Source organism: Heliangelus exortis, chromosome 14 (assembly GCF_036169615.1).
Source record: "Heliangelus exortis chromosome 14, bHelExo1.hap1, whole genome shotgun sequence".
Classification (NCBI taxonomy): domain Eukaryota; kingdom Metazoa; phylum Chordata; class Aves; order Apodiformes; family Trochilidae; genus Heliangelus; species Heliangelus exortis.
In genome coordinates, this window is record NC_092435.1 from 1,588,827 (window position 1) to 1,600,479 (window position 11,653).

Genomic DNA, 11,653 nt, shown 5'->3' on the forward strand with positions numbered 1-11,653 from the left:
AGGGGGTGCTGCTTTAAGGTATTTCCCACTGCAGATGAACACTTTAAGCCACACATAACTAGGTGTAACTTATCAACTGCAGCATAAAAATCTTTCTACAGCATCAGTGATAAAATTTTTCAAGAAAGCCACAGAATATGTCAATGTAGAAAGCAAGGATAGAAGTTAATTCAAATTGATTTCACGAAGGCTCCAAAGCTTGTGATACAGACAATGTTTCACTCCAAAAGATATTTAAATAATCTCAGTGAATTGCATTAGAACTCTAGCAATTAAAATACATATATACATTGAAGAAAGTCCTTCAAATACCCATTTTTCTACCCAAATATGGAAGATAATGATCTCTGGGACCTCTGACATAAAAACCACGAAAAAAGTTACACTTACCCTTTTACTTGAGGAACTTTCCAAGGAGTTTGAATTATATTTAGGTGTTGCTGATGAGGCCATACTGGGTGTCTGATGAAAAAGTACAAATTGGAGACATAAACTTCCTCCTACATACAATTTACAGGAGAGTTTTAAACTTTAAGAGGTCCACAGGTAAACATCAGAAGCTTCCAATAATGTTTTGCAAGTTAATATTAATTTTAAAAAACTACACACAATGCTTTGTAATTGAAGGTCTCTGAAAGCATCCAAATCTAACATGAAATTCATTATTAGCTCCCAGAATTATTATTATAAGGAATATTCTGAATCAAGCTGTATTTTCAAAATCAGTTGTTTGAATACTCTCATTAGTTCAGTCAACAGACACTGGAGTGCTTGCTGAAAGTGAGAGGATACAAGTACTATGAAATGCAACCTACTTGGGGCATATGGATAAAGATTTTTAGGAAAACAAGAACAAAATACCAAGATTTATTGCACAGTTTTTGAAACCGAAGTGCCTCATAAAAAAAAAAAAAAAAAAAAAAGAGAGAGAGAAGAAAAAAAAAAAGAGTTTGAGTTCCACAGAATTTCCTGCATTTAAAAACAATCCTCCTTTCCTAAGCTGTAACTGTAGTTAGCACACCAGAAGGGGGAGTGTCCACTCTTCTGGTCTGAATAGGAGAAATACCAATGTGAGACAGAGACCAAAGCACAGCAGCCCCAGTTTTTCTGGATCAGCAGAGAAAGTGGTTTAAACAAGAGCCCACATAAATTTAAATTAAGTCTGCAACAACCACTGGAGACAAGTCAGCATAAACAAGCCCTAGAAAAGCGACTTTTTAAAAATGTAGCAACTCGAATAGCTCTGCACAGCTAAATGGAAATTTTGACTGCTGCAGGTACACAGGCACACCCCGGCTGGATGTTGATCTTGCAACCACAGCTACTCCACCAGCAAAGCCCCAGACAAACTCCAGCAGAGGTCACAGGAGCCCACAAGTAACAGAATCAATTGTTTCAGAAGCCTTCTGCTCCCTCCACTGCTTCCTGCATTATTTTCCTGCATTATTTTCCTGCATTATTTTCCTGCATTATTTTCCTGCATTATTTTCCTGCATTATTTTCCTGCATTATTTTCCTGTATAAAAATGTCCCTTTGCAGAGCCCAGCACCCCAGCAGGACAGAGCTTGCCTCCCCTCCACACTGCCACTCCAGACAGAAGTTTCTGCAGCTCTTGCAGACCTTCACGTTTATGTTTCTGTGCACCCAAGTTCACTTCACTTAAAACTCCCCCAGCCCTCCATGAGACTGATTTCTTGAAAGATACTTCACAGTGAAAACAAATTTACTCACTAACTTCAATTTCTATCCAGTATTCCATTAGAGAATTACAATCAACTACTGTTTCATTTCTAGCACTTCAATAATGCAAATTAGATTTATTCAGAGCTAATTAAATTGAATAAATACATACTGAAGGTAAGGCATTATCTGTCAGATATTTAAATCCAAATATTTTCCCTAAAATTAATGGAAGCTGTTTCATCAGTATGTAAGTGGAAGAATTCTTTTAATGCCATGATCTAAATTTTGTTCTGAAATCCAATCACACATTAAAAACCCCAACATAATAAGCACATTTATAGCTACCCACATTTCCCTGATTTCTGTAAGTAAACTGTAAATAAGCTTTACATTAGAGAGCATCCATTAGACAGTGTGTCCACTTCTGGACAGTCCAAAACAGGCACTGATAAACTGCAAGTTCAGCAGAGGGTGACCAAGATGACGAGGCTCTGGAGCACCTGCCCTTTAATGAGAGGCTGAGAAATAAATGAGGGTGTCATTAATGAGAGGCTGAGAGATAAGGGTATCATCCCACCTGAGGAGACAGCTTCAGTGGGACCTCACAGCTGCCCACTAATACCTTTGATGTGGTTACTGGGAAGAGCCTGGGAGACTGGTAGAAGGACAAGACACAGAAACTGAAGCAACCTAGACTCCAGCTTCATTTAAAAAAACAGAGAAACACACCAATGAAAACCAAACTACTTTGCACTGTAAGAGCAGTGAAAACAGGGCCCAGGGAGGTTCATTGAATCATAGGATGGGCTGGGTTGGAAGGCACCTCAGAGATCACCAAGTCCAACCCTTGCTCCACTCCCCCCGTGGTTCCCAGCCCATGGCACTGAGTGCCACATCCAGGCTCTTTTGAAATATCTCCAGGGATGGAGAATCCACCCCTTCCCTGGGCAGCCCATTCCAATGCCTGAGCACCCTCTCCCTAAAGAAATTCTTTCTAATGTCCAACCTAAACCTCCCCTGGCACAACTTGAGACCTCTTGTGCCCTCTTGTCTTGCTGAGAGTTGCCTGGGAAAAGAGCCCAACCCCCCCCTGGCTCCAACCTCCTTTCAGGGAGTTGGAGAGAGTGATGAGGTCTCCCCTGAGCCTCCTCTTCTCCAGCCTCAACACCCCCAGCTCCCTCAGCCCTTCCTCACAGGACTTGTGCTGGATCCCTTCACAGCCTCCTTGCTCTTCTCTGGACCTGCTCCAGCACCTCAATCTCCTTCCTGAGCTGAGGGGCCCAGAACTGGACACAGGACTCAAGCTGTGGCCTCCCCAGGGCTGAGCACAGGGGCAGAATCCCTTCCCTGGACCTGCTGGCCACGCTGTTCCTGAGCCAGCCCAGGATGCCATTGGCCTTCTTGGCCACCTGGGCACACTGCTGGCTCCTCTTCAGCTTCCTGGCAATCCAGGTTGTACTCTCATCCTCAAAGGTTTTTAAGTTCCAACTAAATAAAGCCTTGAGCAACTGGGCCTGATCCTGCTTTGAGCAAGGGGTTTAACTTGAGATCTCAAGTCCCACCCTGAGTTACTCTGTGCTCCTGTGATCTTATGGTAACAGAAACTATTAAGTTCTCATTTAAAAGTACCCATGAGACAAGGATGCACACCTAAAGAAGCAGACTCCTCTATATCAAAAGAGCAAACAAGTTTTCAAAAGCACTGAAAAAGAACACGGAATATTTCCTTTTACATATTATTTCTTTTTCTGTCAAATTGTTGAAGCAGCTTCTGGCAACTTCCCAAAGTAATGCTGCCATGAACAATTCAAAAACATACTTCATCATTCTCCTAAAATAGCTACAACTTTCTCATTATCATGGAGCAGCAGCAGTCCTTCCACATAGAGAAAAATCTTGCAAGTAGTTTTCCACTGCCAACAAACACATTTTATTCCCCAATATCTCTCGTCAGCACTTCCACACAGAAAAACCAAAACCCACACAAACCTCGTGCTTTTTCAGCAGCTGAACAGATGTACAACTACTCTGAAAATTTAAAACAAATCAGACAACTTTATTTACAATATTCTGCAGTTATAAACAGATGAACATTCTTTCTTGAATCTAAAATAGCAAGGAGACAAAGCAATTTTACTGGATTTAACTTGAACTAATAAACAAAGCTTGCTAAAGTCACCAGAACTTAATAATAGTAACACTACCAAGAAATGTAGGCTCCAATGATCTTACAACAACAATTAAACTACTTGGGATCTGTATTTTCATTAAAGATTATATTTATACTTGTGTTTCCTAGGATTCATGGGACTGGAGGCACAACAACATTTTAAAGGGTAGGAACTGCAGGCCAGATTTTAAGATAACAACTCAAATATCCTATCTACATTTTATGAATAAGAGACACAAATACACAGCCACACAGAAAATCAAATTAAACTTTAAAACCTGTAAATAAGTTTGAGTGCTGAGAAACCTGAAATGCCCAGCTATTCTTTCCTTATGGTTCTTTATTGTCAACAAGTCAGAGGATGTGGGCTTGGAAAAAGCACCACAATTCATGTTTAGCTTGACAATAGCCTGGTGCCACTGGTTCTCATTGTTTATGATTCAGGAACAAATTAAAGCTCATTTGACATTTTGCTGAGACTTTTAAAGCTTCATCTTCACACTACAATCACACCAAGTATTTTATAACTATCTTTATATATATATATATATATATATATATATATATATATCTTTATAACTATCTTTATATATAACTATACTTTATAACTATATAACTATCACCATGCTTGTGTCAATCTAAAATCTTTACATCTTTACATATCTGAAGAACCAGTTTGTACCCATGAACAAAGTCATCTCTCCAGGATTTCTGCCACAAACATCTGAGACCAAGTAAGATGAACCAAGTAAACTGAGTGAGCACCACCTGACAGGTATTTAATACTTTTGATCCTCCATCACTGCATTAAAACTTTTGAAAAAACACCTTCCAGTTTCACCCATACCAATCATTTGAAGCAACAACAATTTTAAAATCAAGTTTTTCACTTTTTGTAGTCTATAATGTGAGATAGGTTGATCTGGAATGAGTAAGGAAATTAAACAGCTAAATTACCATGCACTAAAGGCAGCTGAAAAAATTATTCATGTGTGTCCAGATATATTTAGATCTGGACATAAATAATTTAAACAGAAAATACAAAAAATGAAAAAGCAGATTTATAATGACAAGATGTGGTGGTGTTACACAAAAAACTGTAGATTTTTATTTGGTACAGTAACAACCTACAGAGCTGGTATTAATATACTGCCTTGTGTTTCCCATAATAAAATTAAAAGCATAAAATACAGTCCAAGTCCTGAAAATAAAACCACATTTGTCAGCACCACAACTGCACAGAGGAGGTAACACACAATACATAGGTTTTCAGTGACAACACATAGAACAGAACTCTTGGAATTTCTCACTAAGACAGTAGCAAAATTAAGCTAAAACAACCATGAAGGGAGATGAAAAAGTATCTCATTCTAAGTATTAAGAAAGTAACCATTTTTAAAAGTAATAATAATAAAAAAAAACACATGGAAAGCAGCAGTCCTGAAGGGTTGAGCCAACAGCAGCATCTAAGTTACATTGGAGCATTATTGAAATAAATATCAGCATCTTTAATACCAGAAAATGAGAATTTAATAGAATAAATTCACAAGCAGCCATTCATCTCATTATAGCTAATTCTAAAATTGTATTAACCTTCAAAATTATACAGGGATACAAAAGTCCCAAGAAAGACCTACAGCAATGAGGGAAGCTTTCCAAACACCACCTGTCCCTAACAAAATAGCACCAGCCAAGCAAAAAGAAACAGTGAGCCAGAGTGCCCCAACCAGCTACTCAAGTCCACAGAAATAAATACATCTCTCACACTCATTTAACTGTTATATTTTAGCACATAGAAACTATACTCAATAACAGGAATAAAAAAAGGTAGCAGAGGCCTCCTAAGTTTAACAAAGCTACAAAAAATAAATGGCACAAGGCAGAGCATTTCAATTTCAAACAGTTAAAATAAAAACTCACACCACAGAAATATTTGCTTGTATTTTATTTCTAAAGGGAATAAAAAATATCCTGCAACAGTGAAAGATACCAATGCAGGGAGGTTTTAGATGCAAAATTGTTATTTTCAATTTCATTATGATGTGGGTCATGCTCTCTGACCTGATATATTCAGACTACTTAAATAAAAAAACATATTTTAACATTCAAAAGTCATAAAGTACAGACAAAAAAAAACATGCCTAAAGCAATGCCAGCTCATACATTAGTTACTTGTATTTAGTTGTGGCTAATAGCAATTACCTGTCACTTGTTATGCAACTGATGGCAAGGAGAAGGAAAGGAAACTGACTTAACTGTGAGGTAAATGCCATTTAAATAGGAAAAGGAAGAGGCCCTATTACACCACTTAAAGGCATTTATGGTTTCTTGCCATCAGAGTTCAAGGGCACATCACACCTATGATGTAAACCAAAAGACCACCTCTGCATATCAAGCTTCTAGCAGGGCCCTCTGGAGTCAGCATGGCTTATTTATATAATATAGGATCTCCTGTTTCTTCTTTACCATCACAGTTACAAGGTGGAAAATCCTTTCATCTGTAACCTCTCAGTACTGCAGCCTGCAGCCCTTACCTTTCCTTAAATGGATACTTGGGATTCTACTGATCTGAGGCTGGATTATGCCACTCTGGGTCTTCTCCCTTAATGTCTAAATTATATTCTCCATTCACATGTACTTTTTAAATCTACATTTTCCAGGGAAACCATATGAACTTGTAAATCTCTTTGAAAACCTTCTCAGTTCAAGCCATGAGCAGAGCACAGAAAGCACACCAGCAGTACAAGCCTCAAGGGGTATTGTGCATGTAGAATGCTTATTAGTATTTGTCCCTCTGCACTCAGATTTTAAGTCAATCAAATCTATCAGCAATGCATTATAAACATGTCTGTATCTTAAAAAAAAATAAATTATCACTCAGAAGAAAAACAAACTTGCAATCTGGAACTACCTGCTTACTTGAACATCTATTCTCTAGGAAAATAGAGGAAAAATGAACTCCAGAATCCCCCATGCTGCCAGTTCTCTGCAAAGGCTGTGACTGGGCAAGCTGAACAACTCCACATGGATGCTGGATTTGCTTCCAAGGAACCAGAAACATTCCCTCTCCCTGAAGAGGCATTCTCTAACATGCCCTGTATTTGAAAGGGCAACTCATTGTCCCCAGAGGACTCAATAAGAAGTGCTAACAAACAGAACTTCTCAACAGTCAAGCACTAATTATTTATTTGCTAATTCAGCAAATAAATTACAAGTCCACCAGCTGCCTGCCCACTCCTACTTAAAGGCCTGCTATACCCAAAAAAGAATATCTGGAAAATTAAGATTAAGCAAGTACCAATAGCTTGGCAGAAAGCCCAGCAAATATTTTTTCAGTGGTACCAGATCCTATCCTCTTCTGTATTTACCTTTAAACAAACAAAAAACCAACAAGATGTTGTAGCTTGTACACGGAAACCAAGTATTGAATAAATAATAGCTGGAAGTAAAAAAAAAAAAATTCTTCAGTTTTATCTTGAATGGTATTTCTACTGTCTTAAGCTGAAAGTTTTCTTATACTTTTCTTTTTACTTTTACTTCTCTTTTACTTACTGTCTTAACTTCTTGTGGAATCTGACTCCCATCCTACTTCAAAGTAAATCACAACTTCCAAGAAGGCCCAACATAAAGGTTTATAACACTAGTTTTTCTAATTATCAACCCACCTGCTTCCTTCTTCCAAATTACACTGCAAATGTAGCTTAGGGAGGGATCCCTGGCTTTTATCCTATCGAGCCTTCTTGTAAGAGAATTACAAGTTCTCTCACAGAGATCATACAGTAGTTTACCTTCTGATGGACTCTGATCTGTTAGTTAGGGATTTCACATGCTTCATATCATAGTAACAAGGAAAAGCTGCACCTGTTGTAGTGGTCATAAACACAATTATTTCCTAAGGCCTGTTTTCTAGCAATATCCAGAGGCTTATTCCTTGTACTGTATGCTAACAACTTTTTCTGCCCACTTGTACTTGCTTATCATTTCTACTCTATTTGCTCTGTGTGTAATATCTTTCCCTTACAATGATTATCTTTTTCCTGACTTTTTCTTAATATTTACACTGGTCTAAAGTACAGGTTTGGTCATGTGAATGGATCAAAGAAAGGAGCCATTTCCCCTCCATGCATGCAGCCCTGCTCAGGAAGCAGCTGTTCAATCCAGCCAGATTAGGTGGCATGACAGGAGTGAGTGGTTTGTTGGTTTTTATTTTTTTTTTTTTTAGGAACCATTTGTCACATTACCTCTAGAATCAGCATTACATGTGTAGGAAACTTATTCCCAAAGGCTGATCCATGGCTTTCTAAACCCACCCAGTCTATTTTCTCTATTCTGCATTGCCTGCAGGGAATGTATACCTCCCACATTGTCAAGGGCTGATTCAGTTGACAGGAAAGCCTATGGGATAGCAAATACAGCTTCAAAGTTTTCTATTAAGAAACCCTTCAGTTGCTCTCTGCTCATTCTTCTTGAAAGCTTTCCCCTTAGGCCACTGTAGTTCTATGGCTAAAGATTTAACTGATGATTCCACAAGAGAAATGGAAATGGTGTCTGTTTTACAAGGATATGTTGTATTAAAAAAAATGACACTGTAATGGTTAAAATGACATCCCCTGCTGAGGCTTTCTTCCAGTTTTCCTTTGATAAAACATACTACTCATGCATCAGACTCATTCTCTTTCATCTGCTGTGCTTAGTTCCTTCTTCTTCTCTGAATACAAGGAATACCACAGAGAAAGCACCAATCTGAGTCTGTTTCTGTCTCAAAAGCAGACTCAGGAGTCTGATGAAGTCATCTACAAACTCTTCTGTGCTTCAGCCCCTAAGAATGAAGAGACTGGGATTCTCCTGCCTAAGTCACCATCCTTCTGAGTACTCTTCCTTTCAAGTAACAGGCAGATCCTTTGCTGGGCACAGAACTTTGATACTTCTGTATTCCCCCTCTAACTCTGGCTGTTATGGGAGCAGTCACATCACTCTCTGACCTACAGCCTGTCCATTCCACACATGCAACAACCCAGCAAAAAAGTTGCTCACCCATTACTTGTAATTTGTTGGAAAATGCACATCCCATCTTACATAAAAGCATAACCAAATCCACCTGAAAACACTTACTTTTTATTTCTCCTCTTCTCTCCAGGCTTAGTAAGTCATTTCAGCTGTAGAAAACAGAGATGTCCACTTCAGTATGAGATGGGAGGACAACAGTGTGTTCATTCCTTCACCTTTCAAACAACTTCTGTGCTGCTGCTGGCCCCTGTCAGGAATGGAACAGGTAGGAAGACACTGTTAGAACTGCCAGAATACTGCAATTGACATTACTTTTAAAAAAAAATTTCAGAGAGGAAGCAAAACCTCAGAATAGTTGCTATAGAAACATTCTGGAGAAAGCAAACAAACAGTATTAGTTCTCCTTATGTTTTCCTTGTGTCAGGAGGTTTGGCACAACGTTGAAATTGAAAAGAACTTTCTCGTGTAAGACTTTAAGACACAGATTTGAAATGTTTGTCATGTGTAAATCTCATGCAGGCTTTAAACCACACTTAAGTTACCCAAATATATTTGGGCATCTTACTGCACACAGCCAAGCATTTCCTCTCTCATCCCTTCACAAAGAATACTGGCATTTTATTTTTATTTTCCCAAATACATTCAGGAGTGACTGTCAGGAAAGCTGCTACACAACTTGGCAAAGTCAGAAGGAACAGACCATGAAGGAAACCTTATTTTTACATGATTCAAGATCTTAGAAAAATTAGTATGTTGTCTCCTCTAAAGGAGCACACACACACACAGAGTATTAAAGATTTACAGTTCTCTTTAAATTAGTGATTTATTCTATTGTTTGTTAACACTGTAACTCTACAGGCCAGGCAAATATTAACACTGGAGTTTGCTCAGCCTCAGCAATGCCACAAGGCTGTCCCTTCAGCCAGTGCTTCTTTTGGAAGTTTCCTTCTGAGGAAAGATGCACCTAAGGGTGGAATGATACAGTGCAAAAAGAGAAAAATCTGCATTTTATTGAAAGCATCTCTATATCTCACCTCTTGTTACATCTGCAACACAATGAAGCTACAACACAGAGTCCAAAAAGTTCAAAAATGTCCAAAAATGTGTTAAGGCTCACTGCACTTAACCAGCTTTGTTAATAACTACACAGCCTAACTTTTTAACTGCTTAAACCACAAAAGAGTGTTAAAAGAAAACTCCAGCAGGGAAGAGGTCCTGGTTTTACAGTGTTCTAATCCTTTACCATGAGACACCTGCCCTTCAAATCTGGTTAATGCTGAACAACCAAATGATTGCTTGCAAGCAATAAGGACAACACTGTACCAAAATATTATGCAATAAAGCCAAGGTACCTTTAAAACACTTATGGTTTTGATTAGTGCCTATCATGACAAGTTATTCTACAAAACACTTAACATGCACACAATTTAAAGCCGAATTTGCCTAGGTTGCTTTCTATTACACCAAGGAAAACAGGGCTTTCTGTGAAAGGAAAAAAACCAATACCCATTTTAATAATCTTAATTATATGTACATCTGAAAAACCCCAAACCAACTAACAACTACCAATAATAGAAAGTAAGAATTACACTTCTTGACTGCCATAGTACAAAGACCAACAGGCAGAAACGGTCTCTCGTCTTCAAGCCTCCTTTCTAGCTTTAAATCAACTAAAATGTTCGCCCTGAAATGGAAGGTTTCAGATTTTCAGCCGCGAACACTGAAAGAAGTCACATGCTTCAGAACAGAATTTAAGCCAATCAAAATCGAAAACCTAGAGCACCTTAAAAGTCTGGAAGCAAAACAAAGTGCACTCGAGTACCTCCACACCGCAGAAAAAGCGCTTATTTTTCGCAGGAAAGGTAAAAACATTACAGTTCCAAGCTGCCTCTGCTAAGCCGTGGCGCTGAGCTTTGCACTTCAGCAGCTTCCCGATTGATTCAGCACATCAGGCCGTGAGTCAGGACAAGCCGGAGCCGAACAGCAACAAACAAACAGCTGCAAACAGCCCCGCAGCCGCCTCCCCCCTGCCCGGGTCCCGCCAGCCCCAAGGCCCCGCCGGCCGCTCAGCCCCCGGCAGCCGCAGGTGCCCCCGGGGTCCCGCCGGAGACCTGGGGCTCTGGGGGCGGCAAGAGGGGGAGGGACACCCTCCCAAAAGCCTTCAGCAACCCCGGGAGTCGGAAGGCGAGGGGCGGGAGGTGCGCCGTGCCCCGAGGGTAAGGACTGAGGCACCGGCCCGCGGGGAAGGCCCGGCCCGGCGGCACCCCCCGTCCTGAGGTGGGGGAAGACGGGGACAGGTGTGTAAAGGGGACAGGAGGAAAGGACCCCCGGCCCAAGGAGCGGCTGAGCATGCGGGTGAGCGGCGGAGCACCCGGGGGCAGCCCCCAGCCCGGTCCCCCCGGCACTCACCGCGACGCAGCCGCCGCCGCCGCCGCGGGCCCCGAGTCCGGCGCGCAGCGATCCCCGCCCCGCACGGGCACGCCTCGCCCGGTCACGTGACGGGCCGGGCCCTGCCCCGGGGCCTGCCGGGAAGTGTAGTCCGCGCGGGGCCTGCCGGGAGTTGTAGTCCTGGGGCGGCGGCGTTCAGGGAGGTTTCGGGGCTGGAAGGGAACGATCCGTGGGATGCTGGATATTCCCGAATGGAAAAGACGGGAAAAAAAGAGGCACGGCGAGAAAACGACTCGTCTAGGATCAGGCAGAGCAAGTTGGTTGGTGGTTAGAGGCATCCCCGAGAGGCCCAGGCTTTCCGAGTGCTTCCCGATAAAAAAAATAGGAAGTAAAATAATTGGTGG

At 40.8% G+C, this 11,653-nt stretch overlaps 1 protein-coding gene across 4 annotated transcripts in view; it reads right to left on the reverse strand.

Annotated features, from left to right (window-relative positions):
* The window catches only part of MTM1 (myotubularin 1), a 36,207-nt gene extending 24,865 nt beyond the window's left edge, over positions 1 to 11,342 (reverse strand). For 2 of the 4 annotated variants that reach the window (XM_071758120.1, XM_071758116.1), the window contains exons 1-3: positions 11,271 to 11,342; positions 8,967 to 9,108; positions 391 to 462 (exon numbers count right to left, since the gene is read on the reverse strand). In XM_071758120.1, coding sequence (XP_071614221.1) covers positions 391 to 453 — 63 coding nt within the window. In that variant the 5' untranslated portion in view covers positions 454 to 462; positions 8,967 to 9,108; positions 11,271 to 11,342. Of the gene's footprint in view, positions 1 to 390; positions 501 to 8,966; positions 9,109 to 11,270 lie in introns of all 4 variants that reach the window. The other 2 variants (XM_071758118.1, XM_071758119.1) reach the window with 2 other exon arrangements.
* Between the last annotated feature and the right edge of the window lie 311 nt (positions 11,343 to 11,653).